Genomic DNA, 17,866 nt, shown 5'->3' with positions numbered 1-17,866 from the left:
CCTCCTCAACAGAATAGCAGGGGACTGAATAGCCAAAGTGAATAGGAGTAGCGAGAGGGGACATTCCTGCTGGGTGCCCCCTTTCCACAGCGCAAGCATCTGATACTTCTCCCCCAACCCTGACCCAGGCTGTAGGTATCATGCAGTGAATCCGAAGCCACTCCTGGAAGACCGGACCAATTCCCATCTCCCTGAGCACCGACTTGAGATAACCACACCCAAATGTGTTGAACGCCTTTTCAATGTCAAGTGATAGGAGTGCCATCTCTTGATCTAATGCAGCAGTTTCATTTAAAACGTGAGTGAGATGTGTCAGGTTGTGGGCCGTGCTGCGGGAGGGCATAAACCCAGATTGGTCATAGTGGATCAGACCATGAATGAAATTCTGCAGCTGCTTCGCCAACACCTTACAAATAATTTTCACATCAGAATTGATCATAGTGAGCAGTCTATAGAATGAGGGATCCTCAGGGTCTCCTCCAGGTTTCAACATAAGACAAATTACCCCCTCTCACATAGTCAGGAAGGATACCAAGTCTCCATGCCTCCAAGATGGTTTCCAACAATTTTACCCCCAAAATGTCTGAATAGGCCTGATAAAACTCTGTAGGAAAATCATCTGTCCCTGGAGCCTTGGCACTTTTCAGATCCCAGAGTACAGATCTAAGCTCTTCTAGTGCGAGTTCCTTGTCCAAGTCTTGTGCACTGTCATGGCAAGCCAATGTCAGTCTATCAAAAACCGCCTCTATCGTGTTGGGATGGGTCTCACGGTCTGCTCAGTATACCCTCTGAAAATGGGTTACCAGGGTAGAAAGTATGTCATTAGGTAGCATCACCATCTGCTGCTCTCTGTCCCTAAGTTTGAGAATTGGCAGGATTTCCCGCTCACACTTCAGTAGCCAAGCCAATAAACGCCCAGATTTGTCACCTTCCCTGGCACTGGAGGTAGGACTTAAGTGTACAGGTCTGGTAAAATCATAAAAATGTTACCAGACCTACAGGTCTCGTAAAATCATAAAAATGTTACCAGACATGCAGGTCGAGTAGCTTGAATAATCTACTCGACCTAATTGTAATATACTTGACCCGGAAACAGGTCTCAAATTGTGTGATCCTAGGCAAATATTGTATTTTACAGTCACCCCCTTCTTCATTCTCACATATGAGTGCACCTTCAAAAATGCGAGTTCAGCATTTCTGCTGTAAACCCTCTTTTGTTTGATTAAATACACTAAACCTTTGCTCCATGTATAATAAATCTAGCCCACATATAGGGTACACGTGATCCATGAATGACTTGCCTCTTAGTTTACTAATAGCTTTGCCATCAGGGCAGCACTGTTTCTCAGTTTATGTTTAAACACTCACTTTTAATAAATATATCACTAAAGCATGATGTGGTAGCGCACTGTCATTTACAGACAGTAAATTTCCAAGAAATGTCCAAAAACCTTCCCACTAACTTGCAGCTTTACTGATAAAACTATAAAACGTATTAACAATAATCTGTGAAAGTTGGGTTTCAGAAAACATTTATCATTTGCACATCAACAAGTAAAGTGTTCAGACTATTTTTCATCCTATTAAAATATAATTTTCATCACAAGTACAAAAAATGGTCTTTCACAGCTACTGAAATATATTTTGAAATGTTTGTAAAGTTGAGTTATATAAGTGTTGTGTGTTAGGAAAAAGATGATACTAAAAACCTTTCACTTCACATAGGTCAGACAGTTCACCTTATAAAATCCTGGAAATCTGCAGTTACAAGGAAAAGTATTTTCATTGCAACAAGACAAACTAACGTTTGACCTCTGTCGCTGAACACAGAGAAAATTTGACAAGAATAAGATTTAAAGACATCTTAATTGATAATTCAGTTTGTGACTGAAGAGAACACCTGTTCTTTGTCCACTTGCCAGTAGGGTCCAGCGGAATCGAAAAACAGCTCGACCTCATAAAATAAAACTCACCAATGTGAGCAGTCGAGTAGATTTTTCGAGCCCTGGTGTACGTCTATCTAGGGTGTCCCACAATCTCTAATTCCCAGTGAGTGCGCAGAATCTCTCCACTCACCATGGCAGAACCTGCCTTAGCCTCATGAAGCCAAATTAAAGTCTGCTCACTACTCCCAATGTCTGCTACAAAATGCCACCAAACCCCACAAGTCATCCCAATACAGGTCCCTCTAAGAACAGACTTGAGAGCCCCTAAATCTGTGGCACTGGTGTCCTTGGAACCCTAGATCCCATCTTGGCACTGTCAGACCTCCACCCCCTCCCCCTCCCCCCCAACATCTCACTACAAGTCATGTCTGTCGGGAGATATGGGGGCATGTGCCATTGATGCACAGCGCAAGCAACTCTCCCCAAACTCAGGGGAAGTAACACTGGGGCATGAAGACAGGTAGCTCCCCAGGTGATCAACCCTCTGCAATGACCCCAGGTCCCGTATGCAGTAAGAATACTATCCAAACGACTGTAGGTGTTGTGCATCATGGAATGACGTATAGCCGTTGGTTTTGTGGGTGAAGGGTACGAACAATCAATTAACCCCATATTCTGCATGACTTGGTCAAGGGACTCTTTCACCTGCGGTTTCATGCCCAACCGTGGGGGTGTCGATCCCAAATCTAGAAGACATTTAAGGTCCCCCACCCATACCAAAGGGGAACTCACACTGTCATCAAGCAATCTTTGCATCATGAAGTAGAACTGTTGATCATCAATTTTGGGACTCTAGGTGTTTAGGGGAGTAATATCACTGTGATCCAGCATACCCTGCATGGACCCCCTGAGAAGGCTTCGCAGGCCCGAAGGGCCCCCAGACCACAGATTGGGAACCAATGCTCTAGCCATCTCCACACGACCTCCGGTGAGTCAAAAAGTGAGACTTGCCCCCCACCAAGATCACCTGTAATCTGGCCGGGAACGGCAACATGTATCAGAGGCCCATCATGCACAATTTGCCCCTGACTACGATTAAGTTCTAATGGCTGCCTTGCACCTTGTCTGTGTAATCTGGATAATTGGAAATCTTATGGTTCTCAAAGTGATTATTATTAGTTTCTCAGGCTGCATGTAGAAAACAGTCCCCATCCTTGTAATTAAGTTCTATGGTGACTCACAGCATCAAGGGCCTGGGTGGTGTGCCCTTTCAATGGTAAAAAATGGTGACAATCCAGTGGGCTGCAGCGGGTCTTTTATCCAGTGTTCCACAAAACTCTCCACTGCCACTCCCTCAGGCCACTCGGGAAATCCCAACAAGAGTACATTTTTGTGGCGGGATCTCCCCTCCGCATCTTCTGCCCTGCTCAGTCTTAGAGGTAACTGTTGTCATCTGTTGCCTGAGCGAAGCAACCTCCGACTGCGGCTCCACGATTGTCCCCCTCCACAGCACGGACCTATCTGATAGTATCTGCAGACCAGCACGGAGAGGTTCACCTTGATAGTCACCTTCTTGATTTTGCCCTCCAGCGCTACTCAGGAGCCCTGAATAGCTGCCAGAATTTCTGCCAGCAAGGGCTCCTCCGCTTAGATAACCATAGCCAGATCGCCAAAACCAGCGCCCTGACGTGTCTGTTGCAACATAGATGGCATTGGCATGGTATATTGCTCCATTGTGTTCCCATGAGTGGGGCCTGGTTGTCTATTTCTCCCCACATAGTAAGGCAGCAATCCTCATTCCCTGCAGCTGCCCCCCAAGAATCAGTCGCTCAGGGTTAGGTGATGCCTGTCTGCAGCAGAACCCCCCACCACCTCCAAACACTGACCAGGCACCCCGGCTTCAAGCCCTTCGGGACCCCAGGCACTGCGCAGGACAAAGAACCGCAATGCAAAGTCTGAAGGGGGTGCTATCCAAGGGTGAGACGCCCCCCCCCCAGGCGATAAGAGTCTTAACCAGTCCAGTGCCCGGTATGCTCTACTGACCCCCAATGACCATACGATAGCTCACTCTATGCCCAATATCCATGATGCAGGTCTCAATAGGCCCCAGCTTGATAGCAGCCACCAAATGTCCAGGTCTCACAGTTCCAGGGACATCAGACTGCCCCCCCAACTTCCAGTCAGGAAGTTGCCCCACAAGTACGGTCTCCCAATATATAAAGGGATTACCTCCTGTGCATTGTCCATCACCATGTCAGGCTCCCCGCTGTTATGCAGGCGCCATGCCTTGACATCCAATGCTTGGGCCCACGTCAGCATCCAGATCGCCAGGGTTCCTCAGGGCATCAGTCTCCAAACCAAGGCCGGGGGACCAACCCCTCTCATATGCACCATCCAGGGAGAGGGAGCAGAGGAGGCTGAGCCTGCCCATGGCCTACCACACTGGTCAACCCTGCTCCAAACGGTGGTGCGTCCCAGTGAGGCCTCCAAATCATAGCAGGCTGGCCGTCCCCAACAGCGAAGCTCCCAATGGACTCAAGCAGGCCTCAGTACTCCCCGCAATGAGATCTGTCTCTCTGTAGGGGAATCCACACTACCCGAGCAGCTCTGAAGGCCTGGAAACAGCCCACAGGTTAGCAGCAGGGAAGAGAATACAGCCCTGTCTGCTCTCGAACACCAGAGCTGTGGCTAGGTGCAGGATTATACAGGATTCGGGGTGGCCACAGAGCCACATAGAAGCGCGTCCTGTCAATCATCTTGCATGGTCACATTCCCCAACAGGGACAGTGTTAAGTAAAGGTAAAGACTAAGTTCAAGATTCAGGTTATTAGATTTCAAGCTGCTTCAATTACATTCCATTGGTTTAGAGAAATAAATGAATTAATTCTAGTGGATGGTGTAAATCAACTAACTGTCAATGCTGTACATTTGGAAAAATCATCTTCAATGGGAGGACTATATTTCTTAAGAGACAATGGACTAGAGTTCAGCTAGTCAGTATTACACTCATTGTTCTGAGAAGACAGATTGTCCTAAAAACCTGAGAAAATTCCTAGACCACTGCACATGAGAGCCACATTTACATCTCAGGACTCCTTGTTGTAGGCCTACTCTCCACTAGTCTGCTTAATAAAAAAACAAGGCATACATTCTACACAGGATGTAGGTTCAAATCTCAAGTTCTGAAGAGCAGCAAATGGAGTATAACTTGCTGTGATTGCATCATTAAAGGTACACCTTCAGCTCTTAAACTGCTTTAAAGGCAACTCTGGCTCATGCCCTGGATTCGACTTAAATCTTTTGTTTTGGCTTATCTCAAGACATGGGCAAAGTTTTGGGAAATGCTCTCCACACGATATGGTTGTAAGAGGATTTTCTCTACAAGCCTACTATATCAGAAGTGGCAGGAATGAATTGACTAACATTAGCCTCCACTGCTGCCAAATTAGTCTAAATCTCACACCAATCTCTTTTTGCTGGAGATTTACCCAACCACAATGCAACACTGTACTTTTAAAGTTGGCCCTGTCTGAACTTGGGCACATATTAGGACCAGATACAAGATAAAGTTATGTGGACAAAACTTCAGCACAATTAGCATTTATGCATAATGTTTCTGACATCACAAGCAGGATCCCATCCTGATGTACACGGTATGCCATTTCCCTAGGTGTGGCCTAACTGTGCACTATACGAAAATCAAATACAGACATCACTGAAAGAATGTGTGAAAGGTTTGATAGGAGATGTTATCATGCATGACTGTTCTACAAACTGAATGGTCAACTCTCATTCTTCAATATTATCAGAGGCCATTTTCTGCATACTGACTCAGACTCCATACTGGATCCTGAATGTTAGATGTCAATTAGTGAATCTAGTTAGCTACTGAATTGCTTTTTAATGCTTTCCTCCTACCTCATCCCTCAGATGTTCTACTATTCTGAGAGAACTGTGGGATGGATACTGCACGTATATACTCCGAGTAAATCAATGAGGACTAATGATGTGCCCTTCCTGTACCATTCCCTTGAACGCAGATAGTTCATTGTAGGTTGGATTTCTTGGTCTACCAAACTTCCTTCATTCATCTGTAATACTATGCCACTTTTACTATACACCTTGTGGCCTCACCCGATCTACTGTACGTCTCCCATTTGTTTTCAAAATCATTCCCTCACCTTTATTATCTAGTACAGATTCAATCACCTTTTCCCATGCCTTCTTGCTCTCTGCTGATGCCTACTCCCTCGGCCTTGCGCCCCTCCTTGTATTGGGTGGCCCAATATGCCTTATCCCCTGTCCAACCCTGTAGGAAGTTGGCTCTGTATATACACTATTTCAAAGTAAGAAATAGTGTGCACAGAGTCCAAAGGTTCCCCTTAGAGGTAAGACTGGCAAAATTAGATAATTCCAATGCTCTATTTTGTGGTAGTGTGGTCAAGCAGTTGGCTTATCAGAGGGTAGTGTTAAGCATTTGTTGTACACACACAGGCAATAAAAGAGGAACATGCACTCAAAGACTTACTCCATACTAATAGGTTTTTATATAGAAAAACATATTGTCTTAGTTTATTTTAAGAACCACAGATTCAAGATTTGAAGTAAACACATAAAATGCAAGGTACTTCACACAAGTAAGTTAGGAACTTTGAATTAAAGCAATATCATATATAGTCTTTGTTAAAATGGCAATAAGCTATTTTAAAATTGGACACAGTGCAAAAATCAACAGTTCCTGGGGGAGGTAAGTAAAGGTTAGATTGTGAGGTAAGTAAGACACTTATAAGTCTCAGTTCCGGGGCATAGACTTCCCACCGTTGGGGGTTCAGGGCAACCCCAAAGTTACCACACCAGCAGCTCAGGGCCGGTCAGGTGCAGAGGTCAAAGTGGTGCCTAAAACACATAGGCGCCTATGAGAACAGGACTGCTCTGGTTCCGGTCCGCCTGCAGGTAAGTACCTGCGTCCTCAGGGGCAGACCAGGGGGGTTTTGTAGAGCACTTGGGGTGGGGGTGGGGGTTTGGGGCACAAGTAGGCACAAAAAGCACACCCTCAGTGGCACAGGGGTGGCGGGGTGCAGTGTGCAAAGCAGGCGTCGGGTTTGTGATAGAAATTAATGGTGGGACCCGGGGGTCACTCTGGGGGGTGCAGGCAGGCACAGAGGGGGCTTCTCGGGCCAGCCACCACCTGGGCTAGGCAGAGGGACGCCTGGGGTCACTCCTACACTGAGGTTCGGTTCCTTCAGGTCCTGCAGGTTGTGGGTGCAGTGCTTGGTCCAGGAGTCGGGTCCCTTGTTACAGGCAGTTGCGGTCAGGGGGAGTCTCTGGATTCTCTCTGCAGGCATTGCTGTGGGGGTCCAGGGGGGTCGTCACGGGCTACTCACAGGGTTGCAGTCGCCGGGGAGTCCTCCCTGTAGTGTTTGTTCTCTGCATCTCGAGCCGGGGGCGTTGGGTGCAGAGTGGGAAGTCTCACCTTTCCGGCGGGAAGAGTGAAGTTTTTAAAGTTGAAGAAAAGTTGCAAGTTTGTTGTAGGTTGTTGAGCAGGGCAGCTGCTCACGGGAGTTTCTTGGTCCTGGGGGTCAGGGCAGTTCTCTGAGGCTTCAGAGGTCGCTGGTCCCTGTTGGATGCGTCGCTAGTTGCAGGTTTTCGACAGGCCGGTAGGGCTGGGGTCAAAGCAGTTGTCGTCGTCCGTCAACTCTGCAGGCTTGTAGGTCAGCAGTCCTCCTTTGTAGTTCAGGTTGCAGGAATCTGATTTCCTGGGTTCTGGGTTGCCCCTAAATACTAAATTTAGGGGTGTGTTTAGGTCTGGGAGGGCAGTAGCCAATGGCTACTGTCCTGTAGGGTGGCTACACCCTCTTTGTGCCTCCTCCCTGTAGGGAGAGGGGCACATCCCTAATCCTATTGGGGGAATCCTCCAAAACTAAGATGGAGGATTTCTAAAGGCAGGGGTCACCTCAGGTCAGGGCACCTTAGGGGCCGTCCTGACTGGTGGGTGACCCCTCCTTGTTTTTCTCATTATCTCCTCCAGCCTTGCCACCAAAAGTGGGGGCAGTGGCCGGAGGGTCGGGCATCTCCACTAGCTGGGATGCCCTGGGGCGCTGTAACAAAAGCGGTGAGCCTTTGAGGCTCACCGCCAGGTGTTACAGTTCCTGCAGGGGGAGGTGAGAAGCACCTCCACCCAGTACAGGCTTTGTTCCTGGCCACAGAGTGACAAAGGTACTCTTCCCATGTGGCCAGCAACTCGTCTGGTTTGTGGCAGGCTGGCAGGAACTGGTCAGCCTAACACTAGTAGTCGGATTGGTATTTAGGGGGCATCTCTAGGATGCCCTCTGGGTGCATGTTACAAAAAATAGCAAGCTGGCATCAGTGTGCACTTATTGTGCTGAGAAGTTTGATACCAAACTTCCCAGATTTCAGTGTAGCCATTATGGAACTGTGGAGTTTGTGTTTGACAAACTCCCAGACCATATACTCTTATGGCTACCCTGCACTTACAATGTCTAAGGTTTTGCTTAGACACTGTAGGGGCATAGTGCTCATGCACATTTGCCCTCACCTGTGGTATAGTGCACCCTGCCTTGGGGCTGTAAGGCCTGCTAGGGGGGTGACTTACCTATGCCACAGGCAGTGTGAGGTTGGCATGGCACTCTGAGGGGAGTGCCATGTCGACTTAGGGCCTGATTACAACTTTGGAGGAGGTGTTAATCCGTCCCAAAAGTGACGGTAAAGTGATGGATATACCACCAGCCGTATTACGAGTCCATTATATCCTATGGAACTCGTAATACGGCTGGTGGTATATCCGTCACATTTGGGACGGATTAACACCTCCTCCAAAGTTGTAATCAGGCCCTTAGTCTTTTTCTCCCCACCAGTACACACAAGCTGTGAGGCAGTGTGTATGTGCTGAGTGAGGAGTCCCCAGGGTGGCATAAGACATGCAGCAGCCCTTTGAGACCTTCCCTGGCATCAGGGCCCTTGGTACCAGGGGTACCAGTTACAAGGGACTTATCTGAGCGCCAGGGCTGTGCCAATTGTGGAAGCAAAGGTACAGTTGAGGGAAAGAACACTGGTGCTGGGGCCTGGTTAGCAGGGTCCCAGCACATTTTCAATCAAAACTTAGCATCAGCAAAGGCAAAAAGTTAGGGGGTAACCATGCGAAGGAGGCATTTCCTTACAAACCCATTTACACCACCAGCATACGGATCTCTATGATTTCTACACAAGTGATCAATGGCCATGAGCTACTTCCCATCGGTTTACCCCCCTCCTTTCGCAGATGCTGCATCTCTCCTAACACCCTTTAACCACTGTATTAAATTCCTGCACTATGATTCTTATCAGTATTTCCATCCTTGTTATACTGTTGTGATTTTTACATCTAATTTATCTTAATCTAGCTAGTTGCTGCAAAACTCTTTAAATTGAGAAGCTGATCCTGATTTTGTTGTCAGTAAATGATTTCTCTGCATTTTTCAACAAGTTCACGGTTAATACAGACACTCCTTTATGTTTTTAAGAAGTTGAGTTTAAAACAAATATAAACTTTTTAATAACAAATATTTTTTCTAACTCTGGCCTTAAAATACAGAATAGTTTAAAAATGGTTTAGAATATTGAAAAAATGGGGTCGCAGTAAGTGATATACTCTACTCCCTCAAATAGTTAGCAGCTAGGAGAAGCCTTCACCTTCACAAGACAGACTAGGTCAACTTAAGCAAATGCAAAACTTTCAGTAACATTTATTTACCATCACAAAGCTGAGGCAAGTCAAAAAAACAGATCTCCAAAAAAACATAAGCAGGCACAAAGGAGGTGTCTGCGCTCACCACATCAAGAGACTAACAAAGAGTGACAGCCCAGCTTGAAAGGTTTTTCTTATGATCAGTAAATTAAATTGGTTAACTTAAAATTCTTAACTGCAAAATCGAAAGAACACATTAAAAGCAACCAACACTTGATCTGCAAAAACAGAGTAGTGTTTAAGGTCAATGTCTGTGTAGAAAACTGTACCCCAACTGGCATAGACTTTAGCAACCCTGTAAGTCTCTAGTAAATGGTACCCCTAGTAACTAGGGCATAGGTATTAAAGAGTGTCCCCGAGTGTTGCAGCATGTCTTATATCACTCTAAGGGACTCCTACACAAATTACACACAGATTGCCATTGCAGGCTGTGACATGGTGCAAACCTTGTTTGAAAACATGACATGGCACACTCCTGTGTGCCATCCAAAGACATTGCATGGGTTATATGTATATCACTCCTCCAGTATGATGGTTAGTAAATCTGCATATCGAGGCCATGTACTTCAAAAGTCCCTGACACCGTTGATATGCGACCCCAGCTTTCCCCAGACCTGGGATAGGCAACCCCTTGTCCTGAGGCCCATTTGGCACAAGGATAGGTGGGAAATTCGATACACAGGAGGCGTCTTACACTGTCAGGCTAGTCACACGCCTAGGGTGGGCTACCTGAAGTGAACATGAAAAGAACATTTTCACCATCTTGGGTGTGGTGAAATTAGGAAGTATGGGACAGAGTTATGCCCACTCCCCATATTAAGTGGCCATATATGGGGCGCAGTGAGCAAAAGGGTCAGGATCCCATTGGCTATTACCCTTCACTCCACTTAACACCCCTAAATTCGTTTTTTTCGGTGCCCCTCCCCCTGACACAAGGAAATCAGTTTCGATAACTGGGAGCAGGCGAAGAAAAAAAAGGACCGAAGGGAGCAAAAACTTAAAACCTGCACCAAAGATTGGTACAAACCTTGACACGCTGCTTGCACTTCGACCATCACTGGGACAGGCTGTGCAAAGAGCTGGACATCTTCTCCAAAACCCTTGAAGGACTGCCTATCACCTCAACAACCGGGAAGGATCTCCCTTGAAGCAAAGGAGCTGCTCCCCTGCATCTGTAGGCACTGCTCACAAAGTCTGGTACTTTGTCTCGTTGGCCATCGGGCCTGCTGAGGAAGCAATGAGTCAAGAGAACACTGTTTAGAGCTCAGGAGGCCAGCCCCGCCATTGCCCTGAAGTCCTGAGATGCTGACTCCTCCCAGACTCTCCCTACACCTATACCCGGGGTACTGGACCCCTTGCAGCAACCAAGGTTTGTTGGTGATCCAATCCGGACTCTAACAGCACTAAGGCAGACCTACTGATCAGCACCAAAAGTGGCCTCAATGCCCTGTTTCCCCTCTTCTCAGATCACCAAGACAGAGTGAGTATTTGACTGCCATGGCCACACACCTCAAAGCACCCCTGCACCCGAGCCCCACAGTTCGAGTCGAGGGAGGTGACGGTGCCAATGGGGTTCTGAGATCCTCAAAAGCTGAGTCCACCCATGGGGTTTGACCAGACTGGTTTCCCTGTCGCCACCTGCAGCCTCTTTCTGCAGGAACAGAAAACAGCAAGAGTCTTCAGCAGCACGACCCACCAGACAAAGCACCACTGCACATGAGCTCCCCAGCCCCAGTTTGAGTAGACCCACAGTGCCCCTACGTGCCCAAGACCCTCAAAACCTGAGCCCCCCCTTGAGTTCAGCTGGACTAGCCTCCCCACCCCCCAGTCCCTGCTTGAAGCCTCTTTTCCGTAGGACCATTTGTCATTGTGGTGAACGGGGCACCCAATGCCGAAATGCACCTCTGCACCCAGATGTCCCAAAGCCACCTGAGGCGACCTGTTGGTGCTGCCTTGGACCCTGCCCCATACTCACCTTAAGTCCATGAGAAAAGCCCTGTAAGTTGTTGCTAAGTGACACTATACAGTATATGTTTATTCCCCACAGGATAACATGACCCCTTCAAGACCACAGTAGAAGTGAATTTTATTGTGACCTAAAAACTGATAACTCGAAAAGTACTTACCCGATTATGATGATCTTGGAATCTAAATTCATATAATAAAAAAAAATTGTTATTTTTATAAATTGGTGTTGGATTTCTTTATTGAGTGTGTGTCTCACTTACAGGCTCTGTATGCACAATAAATGTCCAACACTATACTCTGATAAGCCTAAACTGTTCAACCACACTACCACAAAAAAGCATTTGGGATAATTACTTTTAACCTCTGTAAACCAATAAGGGTCGCCTAGACTATCTGCATAGTGTCTCCTAACACTGGTACACTACATAGATAGGTAGCTTCCTACAGTCACTGAGTAGAAATAAGGATAATAAGATGAAGTTAAGTGGACGTAGGATTTAAATGAAAGCTCCCACTAGTAATGTAGCACTTTAGGCACACTCTAATCAAATTGTGGTCTCAGACCTACGGATTCCAAAATATTGGACATCTGGATGAAACAGGGTTATCAGAGAACACTACTCATATCAGGCAAGAATAATTATGTTAGATGAGGTCTAGATATGATTAATTGGATAAACGATAGCCTAAATATTTAGGAAATGCTGCTCTAAGTTGATACCTACATTGTTTCATTTTCAAGTGCCCACGTTTGGGCAAAGTGCAATGCCTTCTAATTTGTAGGTTTCTCTAGAGAGATCACAACTTCAATCACACTGGGTTTCAAGCAACTAATGTGTTCAGCAGGACATTTCACCCCCTACCTTTTGTTATTGCTTCACTTCCGTTACATATTGTTTCCTTTAACTGCTCAATCCTCATCTGGCAAGACATGATCTTCCATTTCTGAAAAAGAATGAGTGGAAATTATACACTGCCATGAGAGGTCGGCACACTATACAAAAGCAAAATAAGAAAACTATAAGACGCCATTAAAGACTTCAAGTGTGTGTAGTTATTAAATTGATTTTCCTGAATATCTCCAATGTGTCTAGATATATGAAATAGTGTCCGTGAAACTTTGTTACATTTTTTCATTACATGAAAAAGCCAGAGTAAAGGATTGCCTATCTGGACCTTCTTAAGAAGCCCTCTTACATGATGTTCAGTCACCAAACCTCCACAGTTAGCCTATACTAGGCGTACTGGCTTAAAATAAATGCATACTAGTGGTCCAACTAAATAACTTCACCTTTGACAACACAGGTATACCTTTTAGATCCCTCCCCCTTACACATAATACACTTGGAGAGACTCCACAGAAAATCCTTTATAAAAGCTAACATGCAACGTTTGTGCAATCATTGGGGGAAAAAAACAGCTAAAAATCACCAAAACAAAACACTGCCATTTACGCTGCCCAAAGGGATACTATTGGCTCTATTATGGGGCAAGTATGCCAAAAACAACTAACTCCGTAACTCCCAACAGCACTAACAAAAAAAACACATTCTCAGGCAACTAGCTAATGAACTTCATCCGGGGTGGGTACTGGGGAGTTGGGTTGTTATGTTGGTCAGGTGTGCAAATGTTTGCAATTTACAATAGCAGTGCATGTGTGTGTGCAGGAGATGGAATGGGCTCTCACTCTGCTTCATCTCTCTGGTAGGGAGGAAAGGGGTGGATGGCAAGTGGGACGGAAGGTGAAATCTTATTTGGTATGGGGCGGCAGATTAATATACGGACGTGGAATGTCAGGGGGCTGAAGAATTACACTACACGGTATAGGGTGCGTTCCTTTTTGAAGCGTCATAAGGTTCATATCGCCTGTCTCCAGGAAATGCATATTACGGAGGAGGAAACTCAAAAGTTAGCAAAGAAATGGGCAGGGTCAGATGTTCTCCTTGTCTATCTCCTCTTACGCGAGAGGTGTGACGATATGGATCACACTGGGGTCCCCTTCACTCATGTATACAGTGAGGTGAATGTTGAGGGGAGAATTGTCCTCATGCAAGGCATTTTAGACTGGGAGCCCCTCACCATACTCAATTTTTAGGCACCTAATGTGGATGATCATTCCTTTTATGACGGTATCCCTGAGATTATAGGGGATGGGATGGATGCGCCTCTCATATGGGTGGGCGATTATAACTATCTTGGATGGCGAAAAGGATCGTCTCCCATCTAGATTGGGGACCAAACCACTGATGACGAGATCCCTCGCTGAGGTAATGCACAATTTAGGGCTATGGGATGCATGGAGGGTACTATATCGGGATGCCAGGGAGTATACGTGTCTTTCTAAGACACACAACACACAGTCGGCTTGATTGGTTTCTCTTGGGTGGCCTGAACTCACAGGTTTTGGACGTTAGTCATCTGGGCAGGTTTCTATCTGATCATACACCTGTGTTGATGCAGCTGCGGTGGGGACCCGATAATACTGAGCGAACACTTAGTTGGAGGATGCCTGTCGGCTTTATGGAAGATGCTGGGTGTAGTGATAAGGTGGCGGTGGCTGTCAAGGACTATTTGGACCTAAACTGGTTCACTACGGATTCTAGAGGTATGGAATGGGAAGCACTGAAGGCGGTTGTGAGGGGGGTGTGCATTGGTACCGCTTGGGGTGCATAAACAAATGGAACAATAATTTACTGAGTAGGAGGACAAGTTGGCGGATTTGCAGTGTCAGACACCACTTACATGGGAGACTGAGAGGGAACAGCTCCGGCTGTACAAGATGGTGAACTACTGGGACACATTAAGCAAGGTAACACTTCGAGCATATAGACAGAGCTTGCATAGGGAGGGGCATAAATCAGGCAAATTATTGGTGTGGATCCAAAAAAAGAGAAGTGGAGAATCCCCCCACATTGTATATTAGGAATGCAAAAGGAAAGATGATTACCAAGCGCAAGGATATACTTAAGGTATTGGTGGAGCATCTGCAGCGAGTATCGCAGGCTGGTATGGTAATCCATAATGATGAGTTGGCAGGGTTTCTACAGCTCATGCGGCTTCTGTGCCTAGAACCAGAAGGTAGGGAGGCTCTTGATAATGCAATAACAGTTGAGGAGGTGAGCGAGGCGGTGTAGGCAATGATGAAATCTAGGTCGCGGGGGTGACGGGTTCCCGATTGAGCTATATCAAGCATTTCCCCTACTTCTGCTGGAGGTATTGTTGGCGGTGTTTGAGGAGGTGCGACAGCGTGGTATCCTTCCGGAAACCATGCACCGGGGCACTGTCTGTTTAATGCTTAAACCTGGGGGGGGGATACTGGTGATTCCTCCTCTTACCGCCCGCTTACTATGTTGAATAGTGATGTGAACATCCTTTGCAAAAATTGGCTACGGAGGTTGGTGCATGAAGATCAATGTGGTTTCATTCCGGGTCATAGCACGACCTATAATTTACGTCGCTTGGTACATGTGCTGCATGAGACTGAGTGGGAAAGATGAGCTAGCGCTGGTGTCACTGGACCTGGAAAAGGCCTTCGACACGGTGTAATGGGACAATCTACTAGCAGTGCTGAGGGGTTTGGCTCACATTTTTGTGCATGGGTGGAGCTGCTATATACTGCCCCCGTAACACGTGTTGGAATGGGGGGAGGGAGGGAGCTCTCAAAAGCATGGGAACTAGGCAGGGCTGTCCGCTTTCCCGCTTCTCTTTGCCTTGGCTGTGGAGCCATTGGTGATCTGGATAGGAGCTGGAACCTTGGGGTATCTGAGTGAGGCAGACCACACATACTGTCTCTCTATATGCGGATGATGCACTTGTGCACCTTCTTGAACCCGGTGTTTCGGTGCCTGTGTTGTTGCAGCTGTTGGAGGCTTTTGGAGCGATGTCCGGTCTTCAAGTGACTAGGAAAAAGTCACTCCTGTTCCTGTTGGGTTCTCTCTGTGGTGCCCCCCAGGAGGGGCTACCGAGGGTGGGAATCTGAGCGGAGCTTGAAAGCTTTAGATATTTGGGTATTTGAGTAACTCACACCGTGGCAGCCCATGAAAAGAATAATGTGGAATGAGTAGTGTCCCGTCTTGAGCGTTTGGTACTATTCTTGAATTGACTACCTCTCTTGGTATTGGGGAGGGCGGATGTAGCCAAGATGGTATTTGTGCCAAGGTGTCTTTATCTGGTTCAGAACTCACTGCCTGCTTGACTTTTTAAATCGACTGGACAGTTTGCTGATTTTGTTGGTATGGGCTGGGTGGCGTGGCAGGGTGGCATTGTCAACGCTGCGGAGGGAGTTGGAAGAGGGAGGATTGGCAATCCCTAACATTGGATATTACTACTATGCAGCGCACCTACAGCATGCTGCGCATTTGATGACTGAATCGGACAGCTGGGAGAAGAAACTGTTTGTAGAATTGTTGGGTGGGAAGACGCTGGCACATTTACTGATATCGGGTGGCCAGTCCGAGTCAGATGTGCCATATCTGGTTAGAACCACTGCCTGGATATGGGAGGTCAAGAAAGTTCTCAAACGTGCCCCGTTTGATAGAGAAATAAAAATCTGGGACTTCGCTCCCTTCAGGGATACGGATATCTTAATGTCAATGGAAGGTTGGAGACTGGGAGGATGCGAAGTGGTGGGAGATTTATACCCCAATGGAGAGTTTATCTCATTCCCGGATGCTCGGGATACGTTCGGACTGGGCCCAGGTCAGTTCTTGCAATATGCCAAAATGGAGAGTGCGGCTAGGGAGATCTGGTGTGGGTTTCCGCTGGCTCCTCAGGCATCGTCGTTGTTGAATGGACTATTGAATTGGGGTGAGGAGACCCATAAAATCATTCGGTTTTATAAGGCCCTTTGGGAGGATCAACTGGGTCCTACGAGTTGCGCACAGGGCATGGGAGCGTGAATTTGGAGAATCTGTGGAGGATGCGGACTGGGCTATGGTGTTATTGCTGGTGCGTACGGTGTCCTGCAATCACAGGTTCAAACTATTACACTTCAACTTTGTGCACAGAACATACATCACACCTGACCAGCTCTATAAGACTGATCCAGCAAGGGGGAGGGAAGTTGTCCTAGATGTAGCCTGTTGGATGCTTCCTTTCTCCACTAGGCCTGGTCCTGTCAGATGGTGCACCAATACTGGCAGGAGGTAGTAGGTAGAGTAGAGGAGGTAACGGGACTGGGGCTAGAAGTATCGCCTGTGACATGCCTTCTAGGAGTGGTGAGGAGGCCGCGGGGTAGGAATATCCCATACAAACTCACACAACTGGCCTTGGTGTTGGCCAAATGCAGGGTGGTCATTGGTTGGATGAGCTCCCGGTGCCCTTTCGTCTCTTGCTGGATTCGAGATTTGATGGAGTGGGGTGCTGCCGAAGAACAACATATGCGCATGACACGGAGAGGGGAGGGGGCACTTACAGATCTAATTGCATGGGGACATTACTGGATCAGTTCTCCAGTGTGGAAGAGGTAAGTACAGAGGGTAGCACGGATGAGGATGACTGATTAAGTGCTCTTTGTCTTGCTTAAAGGAGCGAAGAACAACTGTGGTGAGTTTGCGTCTACGGGATTCTTAAGATATGTAAGATTTGGTCTCAGGTAGATCCTTTTTGGGTGGGCAGTGGAGTTCTACAGGAATCTGATCAAAAGGAACAAAAGAAGAAGATTCTGTTATCCTTTGCATTGATTCGCACTGCACTGTAATGTTTTTGATGGTTATGTTTTTTAAAGTCAATAAAAACAGAGTTATAAACAAAAAACAAAAAAAAACTAGCTCATAAACCAGATCAAGACATAATCATCTTACACCCCAACCCAGCCCAACCATGCCACACAGATGGCTATTGCTTTGCTCAAGCCATTACTTTCCTCTGTGACCCTAAACAAGCATCCAAAAGCAAAAAGAACAGATGATCGATGGAATGCTGAACAATGCAAAAATTCACATCCAATCACAATGATCCAGATTTAATCCATAATTTTTTTGCCAACCACACCACCCCACAGTTTGGGCCCAGCCATATGCAAATCAGTCTTGATCCTGCTCCCCATGGAAACAGTCCAGCTGGAACTGCCAAGCCAGACACTCCTTGGACCAGAAACAAGCATCCTGGTTTTGGACCCAGCCATATGCAAATCACCCTTGACCCTGCTCCCCACGGGAACAGCTGAGCCTGACCCACCAAGACTGGTCCTCCCTGGACTGGAAGCAAGCATCCTGGGACCGGGTTCTGGGTATCAACTCATACCAGCCAGGCTAGCTTGAATCCAGTG

General features: G+C 46.9%; 1 protein-coding gene across 1 annotated transcript in view; it reads right to left on the bottom strand.

Moving 5' to 3' along the window:
• The window catches only part of ATG14 (autophagy related 14), a 188,446-nt gene that overhangs the window by 64,701 nt on the left and 105,879 nt on the right, over positions 1 to 17,866 (bottom strand). The window contains exon 4 of the mRNA XM_069208533.1: positions 12,462 to 12,543. Coding sequence (XP_069064634.1) covers positions 12,462 to 12,543 — 82 coding nt within the window. The remainder of the gene's footprint in view (positions 1 to 12,461; positions 12,544 to 17,866) is intronic.

Source organism: Pleurodeles waltl, chromosome 9 (genome assembly GCF_031143425.1).
Source record: "Pleurodeles waltl isolate 20211129_DDA chromosome 9, aPleWal1.hap1.20221129, whole genome shotgun sequence".
NCBI lineage: Eukaryota > Metazoa > Chordata > Amphibia > Caudata > Salamandridae > Pleurodeles > Pleurodeles waltl.
The sequence above is the reverse complement of the archived record's forward strand: the minus strand, read 5'-3'. Positions and strand labels throughout refer to the sequence as shown.